The following is a 21,490-nucleotide window of genomic DNA, read 5'->3' as shown; positions in this document are numbered from 1 at the left end:
ACGCTCCTCAAGCTCCGACTTGTACTAACGGTTCAAAGGATATCAAAGTTACATGGCCCCCACAATAATGTATTTATTATATCCACACCGTTCATCCATTTTGAGAGATCATTTTAAATCTCGATCTCAAAAATAACCATATCCAAAGCTCAAGTGGACCACACCACATATGACAGTGGGGATAACGAATCCTCACCGTTAAAACATTCATAAGGCCCGCCACAACATTTATTTTCCATCCAATCTGTTCATAAGGTCACGTAGACCTATATGAAGAGGACAAACAAATATTGTATTTATCCAAAATTTCTGTGACCCTAAAAGAGTTTCAATGGTAGACATTCGATCCCCCACGGCTTTTTACAATATGGTTTACTTGATCTTTGGATCGGTCTTATTTTTCTTCTCAAACCTTAAGACGAACTCGCCAGGTGGACAAACAGTTTAGATATATCTCATACCTCATTGGGACCCACAAAACTTGGTGACATCAACACACCATCCAGGTCAGTGGTGTGTGATACACCAACCAATCCACTTCTCTTCACGTGAATGGTTCATGAACTCGGCTATAAAAATGGTGCAAATGAGATTAGAATCATCAGCCATAGAAAATAAAGAAAATGGCCCTTAAGTTCGTCTCCATATTCCCATCTTGCTCCATCGCACATCTGCGACCTAGAAGTGAGCCACCGAGAGCCCTGGTCAATTTGCGTATGGCCAGCCACATCAGACGTGCCATTTCAAATGAAACGGTGGAACCAACCATCATCCGCCGGAATGCAAATTACTCACCACCCACTTTCGATTATGATTTTGTGCAATCACTGATGAGCGATTACTCGGTGATACAACTTTTTTTCTTTTAACGCACTCATCTTTTTTTATTTTCGCAGGCACAAACACCCCCACACACTCATGCCACTGCAGTGGGATAACCACCTATGGATACTCGAACCCTTGACCGGGTGTTGAAACTCCTAAGAGTCTACCACCCGAGCAAGAGTAAGGATCCTAACACACTCTCATACCATAATGAGACTTCACCACAATGGGTACTCGAACTCATGAGTTCGTAACGTAGAATCTAACTCCTCTACTTAAAAAAATAAAATTATATTTTTCCTGCATTGTTATTGGTCCACGTCATCATTTATAATGTCTGTGCTGTTATAGTAAATGCAATGTATGTGGCCCAATTGGATTGCAACAAGTAGGATTTTTCTACTTATAGCAAACAGAGGATACAGATTCTATGTTGAAACTCTTGTGAGTCTACCCCTGAGGCATAAAGACCCAAGGATCTTGTTTGCATCATTGCATGAACTATTCTTACTTCTTGTACATCTGTTGCACAGGATGATAAGTGCACCAGGCGCATTGAGCAACTGACGGAAAAAGCAAGGTGTTTGCTTGGAGAAGCAATCGAACCCTTTGCTCGACTTGAGTTGATTGATGTCCTCCAACGTCTAGGGTTGGCTTATCTCTTTGAGTCAGAGATCAGGGAATCCCTTGATGCCATGTCCAATGGCAAAAACGACGTAAAGATAGAGAAAGATCTAAATGCTACCGCCATTCGCTTTAGGCTATTGAGACAATACGGGTTCGAGGTTTCACAAGGTACATATATGGTTTATTGGTTTGATTTTCTTATATTCTTTTTTTTAAAATACTTTTTATGCATTATCGAATTGAACTGCAATGACTGGACTAATTTAAGGAGCATTTGGACAGCCCCTGAATTGCAATTTAGATGCAATTTAAAAAGTTATAATGTCTTTGACTTAAAATATTGTTTAAGAACTCAAAATATTATTTAATTCTTATTAGAAACTTGAATTGCACTTTAAAAGGTTGAATAGGACGTTTGGAAGTGTGTATTAGGTGATAATTGATATGACTAAGCAACTTCAAAATGGTTCGGTGAGTGTCTTTGGGTGTGAAATGGAATTCAAAGCCATGTAATTCCAATATTTAAATCAATTCCAATTTGCATGAATTCCATTGCTTATTCCCAAACAACCCCCCAAGTGAAAGTTACTCTTTGAAGGTATAGGCAACCAAATGTGGGGTCCATAAAATGGATGGCCCAAATACTAAATTAGGGTAGGGAATCAAACATGGCTTATGTGATAAATGGCCCAAAAGCTATCACAGTGCAAATCAACCATTTTCTTAGCCATTGATTGAATGGTTTGGATTGTCCAACCACAGGATTGTTTTGAAGGATGTGCAATCAAAGGTGGATGGGGTATACAATAATCAACGGTCAATATCTATGATCATACCTTTTCTAATATTAATATGGGCCGTCCATTTTGTGACTATTGAACGGATGGCTAGAACCCTTGGTACAAGTGACTCTTAAGAGTTATTGTCAATTAAATGTGGGAATTACATAGTTCATCGATGTCAATGATTAAAACTTTCTTCTCTATGATCAACTTCAAAAAAAATAATTTATTGGCCATTGATCAAATGATTATAATTATCCATCAAAGTATTTCTTGAGATTTATGATTATTCAAAGGTGGCTCCATATGATTGACGGTCCAAATCAATGAAAAGACCTCCCCTGCATTCATTCTAGATTGTTCATTTTCCTAGCTTAGACCGGATGGTTAGAATCAATTGATCAAAGTGATTTCTAAGAGTTATAGTCATTTAAAGGTAGTGCCTACATGATAGATATCTGGATCAACGATCAAACATCTTTTCAATGTAATAAATCTAGACCTCTATTTTCCAAACCATTGATTGATGGTTTGAATCACCCGATCAAAGTGATTCTTGATATCTGTGATCAGTCAAGGTGGGGCCTACATAATAGACGGTCTAGATCATGATTAGATTTCTTTTTGAATAATCAATCTCGATCATCCATTTTTTTGACTGTTGATCAAATTTATGATGGCCTGATTAAAGCAATCGTTAAGAGTATCGTCAATCAGATAATAAGAGTGCATGATATATGGTTCATATCAATTATCAGAACTTTTTAATATAATCAATCTAGACCATTCATTTTCCTAAACATTGATTAGATTATTAAAATCACCTCTCATCAAAGTGACTCTTTAAAGTTATACTTAATCAAAGGTGGGACCTACTTGATAAAAGGTCAAGATCAATTAATATACTTTTTTTAGTATAATTAATCTGGACCATCCATTTTCTTGGCCATTGATTGACTAGTTGGAATCAGCAAATCAAAGTGATTCTTGAGACTTATGGTCAGCCAAAAATGGGCCTACATTATAGACAATCTAGATCAAATGGACTATACATTTTCTTGATCATTGATCGAATGGTTAGCCAAGCAAATATTGGCTACACGACTGACTTCCAGATTAACCAAACTGCATTTTATATTCTACAAGCTAAACACACACGAAGGCAAATTGCAATTTGATGATGCGTTTTCAATTGCAAAATTTTCTAAATACAATTCCAAATTTGAATAGTACAACTTTGAGTAACAGTAACTGCAATTTCTCCACTTGGGTTGCGTTTAGAAGCAAGCGGATCTAAATTGCCAGGTAAGCACTCAAATTGCAATTACATTCCTTATTGTCAATGCCTTTAATATGTTTGTAACCGGGTCTATCGATGGCATTGACAGACCACTCAATCTCATCGAGAAGCTATCGATCCCATCGACAACCCACTCAATTCCATCAAGAAAATTCTATTTTTTTGGCATTTAATCACTGGACAGTTTTTGTTCTAAACCGATTTGACTGAAGATGGCTTTGATCCCATTGATGGGTCATCGATGGCATTCTATCTGATCGAAGCTCTCATCGACCGACTTGCATAGTTTTGCAAAATTATGGGTTTTGTTTCCCAATTCAGTTTTATTCTTATTAAGGATTTGTAGTCGAACATTAGGGTATTAGAAAATGTGTTTAAGGCTTTTGTGAGTAAAGGGAGATCAAAGCTAAGGTTTTTTTTTTTTTTTTTTTTAATAGTTTTTAGAGTTTATTCTCAAATTAGTAAGTTCTTCCATCTCTTGTAGCGTTGATTATCATAGTGGATTCCTTGTCGCTTTGTGCTATGGTATTTCACCATGAGGGTTATTCCACGTAAAGCTTGTGTTCTCTATGTTCTTGTTTATTTGATCTCTTGGTATGTGATTCTGACTCGAGGTTGTTTCTATGCGTCACTCTCACAAGTGGTATCGGAGCTAACGTTGGGGTTTTGAGTTTTTTATTATGAAAATATGACTTCTAAGGGATCTAATATTAAGTATGAAACAAAGAAGTTCATTGGAAGAAATAATTTTGAACTATGGAAGGTTAAAATGAGAGACCTCCTAATTCAGTAAAGATTGCAACATGCTCTCCTTGGCAAGACAAAGTATCCTGCATCTATGATTGATGAAGAATGGGATAAAATAGATGAGAGAGCTACAACATCGATATAATTGTATCTAGCAGACAATGTCCTACATCGAAAGACCACTGCATGGGTATAAACAAAACTAGATAATTTGTACATGAAGAAATTCCTAAATAGTTGTCTGTATCTCAAGAAGCAATTATATAATCTTAAGATGATAGATGGGTTTGACAATGATGAACACATGAGAACTTTCAACGAATTACTATATAAATTGATGAATACAGAGGTTAAGATCGAAGAGGAAGATCAAGCCTTAATTCTTTTGAATTCTTTACTGATCTACGGTAAGGATATCATCGATGTAGAGATTGTCATCTCAGTCTGTCATGAGAACCAATTGAGAAAGAAGGACAGTAGCGGAACCACTACAGATGCATTGGTTGTCAAAGGAAAGAATACTAAAAGGGAGAAGGGCAATTCTCTCGATCACGATCTAAATCGAAAAGGATGAGTAAGACAAAGTGCTGGAACCCTAAAGCTTAAAAGGGAGAAAAATCAAAGAATATACCAAAAGAGGCCAACGCAACGCAATCATGCGATGAGGTGGATGATGGTGATGTCTTGACCACATCTAAATCTAATTATCTTAATAGCAACTGGATTTTGGATTCGAGGGTCTCATACCGCATGACTTCTCACGGGGATTGGTTCACCACATACAATGAGATAATAGTTGACAAATTTTTGTGGGCATACTGCATATAAATTTGTTGGAATTGGTTCAGTGTGCATTAGAATGTTCGATGAGGTGGAGCGTATTCTGACAGATTTTTGACGCGTTCCGAACCTCAGGAAGAATTTAATATCTCTATAAGCTTTTGACGCACTTAGTTATAAGTTTACTGGTTATGACAAGGTCCTTAAAGTTTCAAAATTGACACTATTATGATGAAAGCGCAACGAAACAATAATCTATACAAGTTTATCGAAAATACTAAAATGGACGGAGCTGCAGCAACTGTAACAGAATCCACGTTAGCATGATTGTGGCATGCACGCCTATGCCATGTGAGCGACCGCGGCATTAATGTACTTTCTAATCGTTGCTTTATTCATGTTTTAAAAATATTGAACTTAGTATATGTGAGCATTGTATATATATAGCAAACAGTCAAGGCTAACTTTTAAAAGTGAAAAGTATGTTTGTAAATGTGTGCTTGAATATGTGCATTCAGATGTATGGGGCCAGTTGCCCGTTGTTTCTGTTGGGGGTCATTGTATTTTATTTCATTCCTTAATGACTACTCTAGGAAAGTGTGAGTTTATTTGTTCGAAAATAAATCTGATATTTTCGGCACATTTAAAATATTGAAGGCAATGGTTGAAAGATAAACATGGCAAAACTAATGGTATTAAGGACTGATAACGGAGGTGAATCCACTTTAAAGGAATTAAAATAATTTTGCAAAAATGAGAGGATTGTGAGGCACACTCAAAAAAAGAATGGAGTGACAGAACGGATGAATCGATGACTACTCTAGGAAAGTATGGGTTTATTTGTTCAAAAATAAATTTAATGTTTTCGGTACATTTAAAATGTTGAAGGCGATGGTTAAAAGACAAACATGACAGAACTAAAGGTATTAAAGATTGATAAAAGAAGTGAATTCACTTTAAAGGAATTAAATCAATTTTGCTAAAATGAGGGGACTGTGAGACACACTCTTAAGAAGAATGGAGTGATAGAACGGATGAATCAGACTCTTCTAGAGAGAGCTTGAAGCATGATGAGTAATGTTGGATTGGGCAAGGAGTTATGTACGGAGGCCGTTGACACGGCTTGTTACCTGGTAAATCGGTTCCCTTCTACACTAATAGACTATAAGATTCTTAAAGAAGTATGGAGTGGTCATGAGGTAAACTACTCATAGTTGCATGTATTTGGTTATAACATTTACTCTCACGTACCGTCAATTGAGAGAATTGAGCTAGACCAAAGGGCTAAGAAGTATATTTTTGTGGGATATGGTGATGGTGTGAAAGGGTATAAGTTGTATGACCAGGTTACACGGAAGATCATAATTAGCCAAGATGTCAAGTTTGATGAAGATTCCTTGTTCCACAAAGAGAAACGCAAGGAACTAGAGAAATCAATAGTCATTGATGTCGAGATTGAAAAAATTGATACACACGTAGAGCCTGGGCCGTAAGTAAAGGTACATGAGCAGACAAAGCAGTCATCTCTTAGAAGAAATCATCCAAGAGATCATAGATTGCTAGTCAGATACATGGATGACTTGAATGTTGCATTCTCCCTTATTACGGATGAGGATGATCCATTGATTGCTTGCTTTTAAGTGCAGAGGTTCGTAAGTAATATCCTGTGAATAAAGGGTCAATCCCACAGGGACAATTTCTGAGAATATAAAAAAAATAAATGCAAAACTAACTAAGTAATAGAAACTAAACAAATGATTTGATTTTGAAAGTTTTGAATGTATGGAATTCGATTAATTTAAAAACAACACCCAAGCTTCAAAGTTCCACACATAGGTTAATGTTTCATAAGTCATGATGACTTTGATAACACAATTATGATCTGAACACTATGGTCAGCCTAATCGAAAAATAAAACAGTTTAAATATTTTTAATAAATGATATAAAAGATTAGAGAATCATGGATTAGCATCATTGATATATATTCTCAAGCGCCAGTGATTTTAAACATTCAATATCTATGAGATAATGAATCAAAGAAATGTAGCACGTTGAGAACATCTCCCATCTAGAAAATCTAACTAATCCAGGTTAAGTCTATCCATCAATATGGATCTCATATGATGGAAACATACGAATCTCACATAAGGATTAAAAACCTAAATCTAGATAATTGATAACATGCATACACCATTCATCTCATCATTAAAAACAATCAATCATCATAAATTATAAAATCATTAAACCAATGTGCTTCCCTTCTAGCTTGGGCTAGAGGAAACTAAAAAAACATAACTAAATTACAAAAATAAAAAATAACAAGAAAGCAAGAAAAATAAATAAATAACTTGTAAGGAAAAACAAGAACTATGAAACTTGAAAGCCTTCTAAAAATCCTAAAAAAAACCTAGATCTTACTCTTGAATGTTCTGAAAGATACTTAGGAATGTCTTGGGAAGCCCTATTTATAAGTAGGGAACTCCCTCCTTTAAACTGATTTGAAAAATTCAGAAACTGCCTCAAATTTTCTCACTCTGCGTAAGCCCGCGTAAACCCTTCAATGACATCGAGCAGCCTTCGATGTTATCTAAGACTGACTTCGATGTCATCGAACTGGTTTCGATGTTATCAAAGACTGCATCTAATTTGTCTAGCAATCAAACTTAATTTTTCTGTAATTTTTCGATTTCATCTAAGCTCAGATATTACGAGTTTCTGCACTTCATTCCTTTTCCACTTGGTTTTCTTGACTCTTGGAGTCTTGAAATATTCAATCTTGGTATCCAAAAGTCCATTCTTTTACTTGGTAATTCTTGAGCATCAAATCAATGTTTTTAACATTCTTTTTAATATAAGTTTTTAAACTCACCTTGCAACACAAACATGAGTAAAACATAACAGTAAGCAATATAATGTTCATAAAACTAAGATATAGCCAGGGGAAAATATACAATATTTGCCACTAAACATCCGTCTACCTTTCAGGAAACATCATATGGTTCTAATGCTGAGTGTTTTCAATTTCTGAACCTTTTTTTTAATTATGTTAAATCAGTGTCAAATAGTTATAATATATTGGTTCTTCACGTTTTGCATGAAAAGTCATGTAGTTGGAGCTTTGATTTCGATATCCATTGGCTCTTCATTTTTTCCATGTTTTTTTACTCAAAATTTCCCTTCAACTAGCTATCAATTGAGACTAATTTTGAAGTATTTAGGAATACTTGACGAAATGATCATCACATACACTCTAATTTCAAATTTTGAGTGTATGTGGTTCGATTTGGAAAAAAAAAAAATCAAATTTGTTCTAATTTCTCCTAAATTGCTCTCAATGTTACACTCTAAATATAAAGTTAAGCATATCTGAGGGTTAATCTACTGATTCGTTAAGTCCTTGTCAATTTTTTTTTAAAAAAATAAAATAAAATTAATAAACAATTAATTTTTTCAAAATTTTCCTTCAACTAGTTGTCAATTGAGATCAATTTCGAAGTATATAGGTGTGTTTAATGAAATGATTATCACATACGATTAGAGGTGTACACGAGTTGAGCTTGGCACAGCTCGACTCGGCTCGGCATTAGCTGTCCCCAGCTCGAACTAGGCTAGGCTCGGTCCTCGAGCCTGATTGGCCAGCTCGACTCGGTTTGGTCAGCAACTTGGGCCGGTTCGAGCCGAGTTCACCTGTGTAGCATTTTCACAAACACATGGACTGCACCTTCAAATTCTCATTGTATGTAAAATAGCAGTAGCGATTTTACTAGTATTTCATCAAACACCTTGTAGGCAACATCAAAATTAAGAAAAACTGATATTTGTTTCATATACATACCTTTCTTGCCACTAGTCGATACTTCATTGAGTCATTTCATCTAACACTTAGTGAGCAACATCAATATCAAAGTAACTGTGTCACTGAACTGGTTCAATCCGAGTTCGATTCGGGTTGGGGTTTGATCCAATCGAGTCGAGTCGAGCTCGAGCAAGCACGAACTTGTTTCGAGCTAAAAAACCAGCTCTTGAATTCAGTTTCGAACCAAGTCGAATCAAGCTTTTTCAAGCCGAGTTGAGCGAGCTAATCGAGCTAACTCGGTTCATGTACAACCCTACATACAATCTAAATGTTATGAATTCAATTTGAATATAGTTGCATTAGTTTAGTCAAACAAGACATATCTTAGGACCCTAAACAAGGGAAAGTGCACTTCTTTTTTTAAGACGTTATGGTTTAAAAGTGTATATTAAGGTCTTTTTTAACAATCCTTGAAATTTCATTAAAAATTTAACTATTTTCCCAATTTTCCCAAAAAGTGCGATAAATTACCTGATACAAACGATATATCCTGTCCGATAACCGATTCGTATCTATATCCCAATGATGCAATATGTAACTCGATACCGATATTTCAAACACTACTCGTAACATTGATTACCATAATGAATTCTTTATCACTTTATGCCTTGATTTTTTCCGGTGAAGATTTTTCCACGTAAAACCTTGTATTCTATGTATGCTTGGTTTAGTCAATTTCTTATCGTTTGGTTATCACTTGGGGTTGCTTCCATACGTTCCCCAACATTCATTTCATCTCCAACTTGAAATTAGCATTACTGCATTTTGGAGCTTAGTACTTAAGTAGGGATACTTTTCCATGTTATCAGAATAACTGTTGCAAGTCAATTCAATATTACATACAAACATTGCATAAGGCCCCGTTTAGATGCAATAATGAATTGAACACCAATTCATGGGCTAGATAGAAATAGACAAATTAAAGTTACATTCCTTTGCAAGTCCGACTTGAGAAGGCCGTGATTCGGAGCCTTGTTCCTTAAAGGAGTTGGTTTCAATCTGGTCATTTACAATTACTGAAATAATTGAGCAACTCGATTCCACAATGCATCCAAATGCAGTGTAAGTGAACTAACTATCACAATCCAATTCAATTAGTGTATCCAAACGCAGCCTGAAATTTTGAGCAAAGCATTCATTTGATGGTGTAATGTAACAGATGTGTTCAATAGCTTCATGGACGACAAGCATAGTTTCAAGGCATGCCTTAGCGAGGACATAAAGGGAATACTGAGCTTGTATGAAGCATCACACCTTGGATTTACAGGAGAAGCTGTTTTGGATGAGGCCAAAGTCTTCACAACCAAACATCTCAAGCAGATCAAACAGACAATGGACCCATACCTTGCCAAACAAGTGCAACATGCATTGGAACTTCCCATGCGTTACATGATGCCAAGGTTATATACGAGGTGGTACATAGAGGAGGCATACGAAAAAGAGAAGAACATGAAGCCTTTCCTACTTGAACTAGCAACGTTGGACTACAACAGGTTGCAAGCCTTGTATCAGTGCAACATTAAAGAAATGTCAAGGTAAAGTCCATGATCCTTTTTCAGTGTGTCGATTGTCCTGGACATGACATGCAGGCAGGTTCCTCTAGAACAATTAAATATCAACTCCGATATTCACATGCAATGGGTTGTAGGTTACCATTGACAGGTGATGATTTGATGGGTTGTGGGTCCACCATGTGGAAGCGCATTGGCTGTTGTACCACACTAAAGCTATATAGCTGCTATAGGTACGTGTCGTGCGAAGACGAGCACTCACAAGTGACAATCCTCGAGCTCTGAGTTTGTACGAACGGTTCAAAGGAGATCAAAGTTACATGGCCCCCACAGTGATCTATTTATTATATCTACGCCGTTCATCTATTTTTATAGATCATTTTAGAGCATTATCCAAAAAAATGAATCATATCCAAAGATCATATGGACCACACCACAAATAGCAGCGGAAATAATGATTTTCACCGTTAAACAATTTGTAGGGCCCACCATAACGTTTATTTTCCATCCAATCTGTTTATAAAGTTACAAATACCTGACTTAAGAGGAAAAATAAATTTCATATTGATCCAAAACTTCTGTGACCCTAAAAAGGGTTTCAATGGTAGACATTCAATCTCTCACTGCTTTTTTCAGTGTGGTCCATTTGATAGTTAAAACTGTCTTATGTTTTGTCTCAAGCCTTAATACAATCTTGCCAAATGGATGAACAGTTTGGATATAACACATACCTCATGATCAGACTCATAGAGCTTGGTGACGTCAATGCAACAGCTATATAGCTGGTGTGAGGTACACTAGCCAATCCGCTTCCCCACCATGTTGTGCGTATGCCATTCAACCTTCACATCGAGTGATCACACCAAGTGTGATGGTGAGAAGCCGATTGGCTAGTGTAACACACACCACTAATTGGATGGTGTGTTGAAGTTACCAAGTTTTGTGGGTCTTATCATGAGGTATGTGTTATATCTAAACTGTCCGTCTGTCCATTTAGTGAGCTAGTTGTAAAGATTGAGCAGAAAAATAAAATAGATCCAAATATCAAGTGTACTACACTGCAAAAAGCAATGGAAGATTGAACATCTACAATTGATCTCCTTTCGGGGGTTGCAAAAGTTTTGGGTCAACATGGTATTTGTTTTTCCTCTTCATCCAGGTCTGTGTGACCTTATGAAAGGATTGAATGGAAAATAATCATTACGGTGGGAACGATGAGAATCATTCTCCCCACTGCTATTTCTATTGTGGTCCACTTGAGCATTGGATATGAAACATTTTTGGTATCATGCTCTATAATGACCTCACCAAATGGATGAATGGTGTGGATATAATAAATACATCATTGTGAGGTCCATATAACTTTGATCTCCGCTCATACAGCTCGAAGCTCGAGGAGTGTCTTTGCATGACCCGTACACACACCATCCAGGTATGTGGTGTGTTCTACACCAGCCAATCCTCTTCCATGATGATGGGACATCCCATAAGTCATGTCTCTGAAATCATTATGTGGACCATCCTATAAAAAATAATAAACATCCACCTAAAAACTTCCAAATTCTACTGGCGGCCAACATCATGGTAAGATCGGTCTTGTTTTTGAGGTGTTCTGGTTTCATGATGGGGTGACTCTTTTGTACGAGTAAGATCACCTACTATTCTAATGTCCCACTCTCTCTCATAATATTTTTGATCATTTGCAGGTGGTGGAGGGAATTAGGCACCATGGAGAAGCTGCCATTTACAAGAGACCGTGTGGTGGAATGTTTCTTGTTTGCTCTTGGAGTGGCCTTCCATCCACAGTACCAATACTCTAGGAATGAGGTCACAAAAGTCAATCAACTTATAACAATGATTGATGATGTTTATGACCTTTATGGAACGTTGGATGAAATAAAGCTCTTCACTGATGCAGTTGAAAGGTTGGTATATATCACTTCATTTTATTACCATTAGGCAGTGTTTGGATCTACTTACAAATTGTGATTGGCTAGAGTTCATCAAGAACGGCTAGGATCAAGAGGATCTCATGGCCATTGATCCATTGAAGGGAATTTTGATTTCTTTACAAAAATTAGAAGAATTTTAGTATTTCAACAAAAAATTCTTCCTTTTCTAAGGACTAACCATACTTTATGACTTGATGGATTTTTATTTTCAGATGGGATACAGATGCAATTGAAGATCTTCCAGAGTATATGAAAATATGTTATATGGTTCTTTTCAACACTATAAATTCGCTGGGTTATGACACTTTAAGAGATCAAGGTGTGAATATCATACCATGCCTGAGGAAACTGGTATTTTCCTACTCACTTCAATTTCAGTTACAATAGTTGGGATTTTATGATAATGAGCTTAAGGTGGAGCTTTAAGCTTGTGGTATGACCTAGGCCCTTGATCTAAAATTCTTGAAATGCGGCCCATCCAAAGCCTAATTTAGACCCATTTGTGGCTATCATTCAATGTACTGAATTCCAGGCTAAATAAGTGGGCCAGGCAGACAACAAGAATTTGCAGTGCAGTATGAAATCTTGTGGGCCCCAGGTCAGTCGAACCCAGAAATGATCTGGGCCATTGCCACTCCTATTGTGGTGTTGTGATTTATAATGAAAATTTGTGTTATTTAGTGGGCAGATATATGTAATGCGTACTTAACCGAAGCGAAGTGGTACCACAGTGGCTATAACCCGACGTTTGAGGAGTATCTGAACAATGCATGGGTGTCAATATCAGGGCCCATTGCATTGGCCCATGGGTATTTTTCCATGAGATTGAAGGTGACGGACGAAGTACTAGAATGCCTGGAGAACTATCATGATCTCATCCGTTGGTCTGCCATGACCCTCCGGCTTTGCGACGATTGGGGAACATCGACGGTAAGCAAGTGATACTTGTATGGAATGTTGATGTAAGTGGATAGGGCTATCATAGGCCCAGTTGGTCTGTTTCAGCATGCTTAGGCTGCATGTTGGGCTGTATGTCCCCATAGGCTTCAGTTTTGATATCATTCCTGATGAGACTCGGCCAAAACAGAGTCATGGGCTGGGGATGGGTTCACCAAGTTTGGGCTAGCCCAACAAAGTAAGCCGGGCTTGGGCTTACCACTTATCGGATCACCTGATTACTCTTCTAGAGCTAGAGCTGGGCACAGGATGACTCGACTTGGCAAACTCGCCTCATCCAACTCGTTCAGATCCAACACGATCCAGACCGAGTAGGTGAGTCCATTCGAATCAAGTTGACTTCATCCAATCCGAACTCAAACCAAGTCGAGTTCGAGTTACTAGTAACTCGACTCAACTCAACCCCAAAATCTAACTTGGTACTAACTCAACTCAATTCGAAAGTTGACTATATATATAACTCACATCTGATGTTTTAGATATGAGATGCCATGTTACTGATGGAGAGGCTGCAATTCTGTCAAGTGAAGCTAGGCTTTGAGTGGTGATTTCCGCCCGTGAATAACCGCTGCACCCGACTCGCCCTGACTCAGTACTTTGACCGGGTCGAACTTGGTCCGGATTAGTTCAGGCCAGACCCAGACTCAGATAGGAGTAGGCATGCTGGACTCGGTACCGAGTTGGTTCGAGTTCAGGTCAGGCCTATTTCAAAACTGAATCGAGTCGGTTAGAGTTAAGGTTGACTTGACTTGACTCGATGCCCAGCTCTATCCAGAGCAATGGTATGGCTACTAACTTCAGAGGCCATACTGATAGCTACTCTTCTTGAAGTGACAGTGTGGCATGCAGGTTCATCATGTGCACTAAATAGTTGGACCCCACATGGAGTGTGTCCTAAGCCCATAAATCATGGCGGTCCTCTCATTAGGTGGGCCAGACTTGCAAATCGACCATTGGCCACTTAGGAAAAGTAAAAATTAAAAATAAACTAATTAATAACTCCCTTGTTTGATTGTTGGCTAACATGTAATTACCTATTTTTTATTGATACAGCATGAAATAGCAAGAGGTGATGTTCTAAAGGTTGTGGAAAGTTACATGCATGAATCCGGTGTTTCTGAAGCAGTAGCTCGCAAACATGTTAGAGGTATGATTGATGAAACATGGAAGAAGCTGAATAAAGAATGCGTTGGTCATTCTCCATTCCCCCGACCTTTCATTAATGGTGCTATAGGTCTTGCACAAGTTGCTGAATGTGTGTACCAGTTTGGGGATGGGTTTGGCTGTCCACATGATGGGGCCAAGGCTCGGGGTAGGGTCATAGCTCTACTGGTTGACCCCATACCACTCAAGGAGATATAAGCCCTGTTTGGTTCATGTTAACCATGGGTTAGTATATATAACTTTGTAGCCTGTATGTGAGCTTGATATGTTTCTCTTCTCTGAAGGTGTGGTTGGAATAGATGATGGTATCTAAGTTACCTATTTTAATTAAAATTTACTAAAAGTCTCTTGATATATATTGATTAGAGGTGTACACGAGTTGAACTGAGTCGAGCTTGGCACAACTCAACTTAGCTCGGCCACTAGCTGACCCTAGCTCGAACTTGGCTCAGCTCAGTCCTCAAGCTTGACTGGCTAGCTTGGCTCGGTTCTGTCAGCAGCTCGGGACAGTTCGAGCCAAGATTGAGCCTGTGCGGCATTTTCACAAACACATGGAGTGTACTTTCAATTTTTTTCTGTATGTAAAACAATAACAGTTGTTTACGAGTATTTCATCAAACACCTTGTAGGTAACATCAAAATCAAGAAAAAATAGTATTTGTTTCACATACATACCTTCCTTACCATAAGCCGACACTTCGTTGAGTCATTTCATCAAACATTTGGTGAGCAACATCAATATCAAAGTAACCAAGTCACCGAACTAGTTTGGTCCAAGTTCGATTTGAGTTGGGGTTCAATCTGAGTCGAGTCGAGCACGGGCAAGCTCGAACTCGGTTAAAAAATTTTCCAAACTCAAAAAAGGGGTCGAACTCAGTTACAAACCAAGTCAAATCGAGCTTTTTCAAGTAGAGTCAAGCAAGGGTCCTTACTCTTGGTCGAGAGGTAGACTCCCAGGAGTTTCAACTCCCAGTGACGGGTTCGAGTGCCCATAGGTGGTGAAATTCCACTAGTGTGAGTGTGTGGGGTGTGTGCGCGTGTGTAAAAAAAAAAAAAATTTAAAAGCAAAAAGAAAAAAAAGTAGAATCGAGCGAGCTAACCGAGCTAACTTGGATAGTGTGCAGCCCTAATATTGATATGTCATTTTCTAATGGCCTGAGCTTTTAAAGCAAATGTTATATATTGATATATCATTTTCTAATGGCTAGAGCTTTTAAACCAAGTGGCTATTTGATATGGCATCAAAATATAAGTATGAGTTTTCGAATATAAAAAGCAAAAAAATAAAAATAAAAATCGAGTCAGACGACCACCATGTTTTTTGTCCCTCAATATTAGGACTTGAGCCCCAAAATCATCTTAATCCACTACTCAGGTGGGCCACATCAGATATAGCAATGGGGAGGGGACACCAACCATAGGTATGTTTCTAGGGCCCGTTGTTGTACGTCCCACCCAACCTGTTCATCCGGTGCGCCTCACGGGGATGAATATACACTACAAAATTCAGTCTGACCCAAAACCAGGCTAATCACAGAAATTAAAATACGCGTGTAATATTTGCGAACTGTGCTATCATCCAATGGCTTTAGGGCGATCAACCATTCAATTCAAAGGAGCGGATTTGGTGTGGCCCTTACCGTGGGGCCCACCTTTGTGTATGTATTCTATATCCACACCATCCATCCGTTTTGCCGTATCATTTTAGGGCATGAGCAAATGAAGTAGAATAAGTGGACCATGCCATAGGAAACGGTGTCGACGAATGGCCGTATTCACACATGCACCGCTATGTTAACACGTGCCACAAATCGCATCTTCCAATCTGGGGATATTTGTCGCACCCTCTAAGTTAAAAGTGAATCAACACACTCAATTTTGTGACATCCAGTCCGTCCATCAAGTGCGCCCCTCATGTTAAGTCCCGAGAAGAAAAAATCACCCCGACCCATAGCTCATGTGGGCCACACCTCAAGGAACTACAAGGAGTGGACGTCAAACATAGGTTAGTATGTGTGGTCCAACATGATGTTTATATATCATCCAACCTGTTCATCATGTTCATCTCACCACTACGAACAGACATGCCAAAAATCAGCCTGATTCAGAGTCAGGTGGGCCAATTTGGTTGAACTTAATGTTTTAAGCATGATCTATCATCGTGAGGCCTGCTTGATTTGAATGGTCTGGTTTTTTGTTTCTGTTGTGAACATGATAATAAATAGCTGATGAACGGAGTGGATGAACTAAAAATAACATGATGGAGCCCACAGAGCTTGAGTGATTTATCCAATGTGTACCCCACATAGGTACTATCACTCACCTAGCTTAATGTGGGGAAATGATTTAGCTTGTACGAAATCCAAACCGTCCAACATGTAGGCCAACCCTTGTTTGCCCTTGATCCCAAAAAAATAGGCCGATCCAATACCAGGTGGGTCACAAAGTATAAAATTATACACAACCTTTAAATTAACGTGGAATAGCCCACTTGATTGAAATGGCGTGATATTCGGCTAATCATTTCATCCTGATGAGGTAGGTGAATGGATTGGATGGCATATAAGCATAAAGGTGGGCATTACAAAAATCTAACGGTAAGGGTGCCCATCCCAACTGTTTTACGTGGTACGGGTTACCTGAGATTTCGATCACCGTGATATTTTGGTTCTAGGATGATCATGAGCCAGCTTACCTGATTGACGGTGTGGATCTGATGAAAATTCCGTCTATGCGGTTCTCGGTTAGGAAATTGACTGGAATCGGATTGCGTACTGAGTTACTCAGTAGGCTCTTATCGTACTGAGTAAACTCAGTTGGGCCCACCGTGAATGAGTGTGGTTTATCCATGCCGTCCATTCGTTTTTCCAGATCATTTTATGGGTTCAATCCAAAATTGATACATATACAAAGCTCAAGTGGACCATACCACTGGAAAAAGTGGAAGTATTGATTTCAACCGTTGAAGACTTTCTAAGACCCCCAGTGATGTTTATTTGTCATCCAACCTGTTCATAAGATAAGAAAGACATGGATGAAGGGAAAACACAAATATCAGCTTGATCTAAAACTTCTGTTGTCCCCAAGAAATTTTCAACGGTAGATGTTCAATTCACACTGTTTCTGGTGGTGTGGTCCATTTGAGGTTTTTATATATTCCAATTTTCGGATAAAGCCCTAAAATTATGTGTTAAAAGAGATGGACGGAGTGGATATAATTTATGAATGACACTGGGGCCCACGGAGTTTACTCAGTACGCTTACCGTACTCAGTACACAATCCGCTTCCAAATTGACTTACCAAAGGATGGGAGGGTGGGCCAAGGAGCTAGACTCCTATGATATTCATCCATATCATCCAAGTTATGGGGTACATTGTGTAAGGAGTAGGGGTGTACATGAACCGAGCTAGCTCAACCAACTTGCTTAACTCAGCTGGAAAAAGCTCAAATTGGCTCAGTTCAAATCAAAGCTGAGTTCAATTTGGGTTGAGCTGGTTTTTAAAGCTCGAAAATGAGTTTGAGCCGAGTTCAAGCTGCCCCAGTTCGACTCAACTCAACTCGGTTCGATAGATAGCTTGAATGTGACTCAGCTAGGATCAACTCGGTTAAGTAGTATGAAAAGTTTTTTTTTTATAAAATAAAATAAACCCTAGCATCTATCATTTCCAGTTTCCCCCTTTGTTTGAAAAAAGAACATGCCTGAACTTAACCCTAGCTCTCTGCATCTCTTTCGTCCCGCTCGTCCTGCTCGACCAACTCCCTCTCTTTATGCTCGTCCCGCCCAACCAGCGGCAACCCTAGAGCTCTCTCTCTCTCTCTCTCTCTCTCTCTCTCTCTCTATATGCTCGTCCCGCCCGATTAGCAGTGAACCCAGCTCGAAATCTGGAGCTCGAGCTTGAACTTGGCTCGAACTCGCCTCGAACTGGTCCGATCTGCTAACTGAACCGAGTCGAGCTGGAGATGCTGGCTTGGTCACCTAGCAGACCTGAGTTTGAGCTGGGTGTGCTTGCTGACTGAGCCGAGTCAAGCTGAGGCCAACTCAACTAGGTTTGACTCCATGTACATCCCTAGGAAAGAGCATATCTCTAAAATCACCCTAATCAACTAATTCTCACCTATCATTTGTTGCTTAAAAGAAAGAACACTAATTCTCACCAATCATTCGATGGTTAAACGAAAGAACAATAAGCAGGGCAAATTCCAATCCAGACCATCCAAATTTGTAATGTAATTTTTTTCTATGCTTCATCCACAAGCATTTTGAATTCTATGGATTTCCTTACAACTACCTCATTTGTGCGGTTAAAATATTTTAACCAAACCATCATAGAAGCCATAGAAGCCTTCCATAGGAATAAGGGCATTATGGGAATTAGGTAAAAATTTAACGGTCGATTTTTCTATTTTTCTATTTTCTTTTTATGTTCTTTTATTATTTTTATTTTCTTTTGAAGACGGGTTCCTCAGCAAGAATTGCAGGCAGTGCCATCCAACCTTTTTATAGGGGGTGCCACGATGCATGTGCCTTGCATCCACACTGTCCATCCATTTTTAGAGCTCATTTTAGGGCATTATCTCAAAAATGAAGCGGATCCAAATCTTAAGTGGACCACACCACAGGAAACAGTGGAGACTGAATATTCTATTATTAAATACTTCTTGGGGGCACTGGAATGTTTATTTTCCATCTAACCTGTTGATAAGATCACAAAGATGCAGGTGAAAAGGCCACACAAATATCAGTTGTCGTTCACAATAAGTCTTAAACGGTGAATCACCACTGTTTCCTGTGGTGTGGTCCACCTAAGATTTTTATCTACTTCAATATTTAATTATACACTAAAATGAGCTTTCAAAATGGATGAATGGCATGGATGTAAGGAACATACCTCAATAGGACTCTTGTTCTCAGTGGTGGGCCTGCTAGGATGTGTGTATGCCATCCAACCCATACAATGGATCAGCCCCCACAAGGATCTGAGTTTTAAGGCATTCATTTAGTAGGCCAGCTCTACTATACAGGCCTATTAATTGAATGCCCCGGCTCTACTAAAGAGGGGGTCCTGACTCTCGCTCCGGTCGTACTCTCGGGAGTTTCAACATTTAGTCAAGGGTTCGAGTACCCATGGGTGGTGAAATCAACATTTAGTCAAGGGTTCGAGTACCCATGGGTGGTGAAATCCCACTACGGCGTGAGTGTGTATAGGGGTGTATATGAACCGAGCTAGCTCAGTTAGCTCACTCAACTCGACTCAAAAAAAGCTCTATTCGACTCGGTTCAAAGGTGAGTTCGAACCGAGTTGAGCTGATTTTTTAGCTCGAAAATGAGTTCGACCTGGCCCCAGCTCGACTTGACTCGGATCGAATCAAAACTCGGATCAAACCAGTTTGTAACTCGGTTACTTTGATATTGATGTTGCTCACCAAGTGTTTGATGAAATGACTCAACGGAGTGTGGCTGGTGGCAAGGAAGGTATGTACATAAAATAAATACTGTATTTTCTTGGTTTTTATGTTGCTTAGAAGGTATTTGATAAAATACTTGAAAACAATTGCTGCTATTTTCTATACAGTGGGATTTTGAAGGCGTAGTCCAGGTGTTTGTGGAAATGCTGCACATGCAAACTCAGCTCGATCTTGGCTCGAACTGGTTCGAGCTGCTGACTGAACCGAGGTGAACGAGCCGAGTCGAGCTGAGGTCAGCTAGTGGCCAAGCTGAGGTCAGCTGAGTTCGACTCGATGTACATCCTGGGTATGCGTGTGTTAAAAAAATTAATTAGTATACAAGTGAAACACTTCATTTGTCAGTGCATCACTGAATTCCTGTAGCGTACCTTTTAATCCATTGATGGTCGTGGACATTTCTGCCATGTGTCCGCCAGTCATTAAATGGTGGTTACAACTTGCATGGGTTAGATGGTTTCAGGACTTATTAGTTGAATTGCCCACCTGGACATGTCATATGATTTTTCTTCTGATGAACCGTGAGTGACATTTCACATTACATCTTTCTTACTCAGTACCTGAATGTCCTCACTATAGGCGATGAAGGAAAGAGATTCACTTGCGATTTGAGGCCCACCAAAAAGGAGTATATGCGTCTTGGGTATGTCAATAACAAAGTTTTCCAATATTATTGATAGACCACTGGATGTCATTGCCATCGGCAGGTGCTCGATGCCATTGAGCAGACATTGACATCCGAAGTAAGCTCGATTTCGATGCCATCGGCAGATGCTTGCAGGATTTGTTTCCTATTCCAATCCCTAACGGGAGCAGATTAGGTGTTTCCTGGGTGACACCTTGGTGGGCGTTACCCTTACCATGGAGCCCGCCTTGATGATGTGTTGTATATATGCCATTCATCAGTCGTGGTCCTACAAATTAAGTAGATCTAAATCTCAGGTGGTCCACACTATAGGACGCCATAAGAAACAGTGGTGATTAAACCCACTGTTAAAATCTTTCTAGGTTCCACCTTAAAACAATAACAATCAAGCTTAGGAAGGTTTCAATGGTAGGCATTTCTTTCCCAGTTTTTTTTTTTTATTCTCCGGATGACCCACCAGAGGGATGCCTTTCCTGCCCGTTCTCGTAAAGTTTCTGCACTAGGATTTTAGGTGGGGCTCACCTTGACGTTTGTGATAAATTCACCTTGTTTATCCATTTTGGAAGATCATTTTAAAACATGTAATCAAAATTGAGCTGGATCCAAGACTCAAGTGAGACATATAAGAGAAAACTGTGAGCCACTGTTGAAACATTTGCATGGCACACTCATGTTTTCGTGTTTCCAGTTCATTCCAGGAAGAATGACCTTTTAAACAGTTTGATGGCATAAGGTAGAGCTTAAGAAGGTGACATTTCTTTCCTAAAATTTCCTCTCATATGACCTACATGAGTTTTGGATTCAGCTCAATTTTGATAACGTGTTTTAAAATAATCTAAGGGCCTGTTTGGGAGCGTGGATTTGAAACCCCCTGGAT

General features: G+C 38.9%; 1 protein-coding gene across 1 annotated transcript; it reads left to right on the top strand.

The window, feature by feature from the left end:
* Positions 1-651: 651 nt before the first annotated feature.
* Positions 652-14,858, top strand: LOC131218762 (alpha-terpineol synthase, chloroplastic-like). The gene is made up of 7 exons (XM_058213581.1): positions 652-845; positions 1,359-1,620; positions 10,078-10,453; positions 12,136-12,354; positions 12,594-12,732; positions 13,063-13,311; positions 14,392-14,858. Exons 1-7 carry the CDS (start codon positions 717-719, stop codon positions 14,698-14,700), a joined length of 1,683 nt encoding a protein of 560 aa, XP_058069564.1. The 5' UTR covers positions 652-716; the 3' UTR covers positions 14,701-14,858.
* The last annotated feature ends 6,632 nt before the right edge of the window (positions 14,859-21,490 follow it).

This window comes from Magnolia sinica, chromosome 1 (assembly GCF_029962835.1).
Source record: "Magnolia sinica isolate HGM2019 chromosome 1, MsV1, whole genome shotgun sequence".
Classification (NCBI taxonomy): Eukaryota; Viridiplantae; Streptophyta; class Magnoliopsida; order Magnoliales; family Magnoliaceae; genus Magnolia; species Magnolia sinica.
This window is presented reverse-complemented; position numbering and strand designations above follow the sequence as displayed.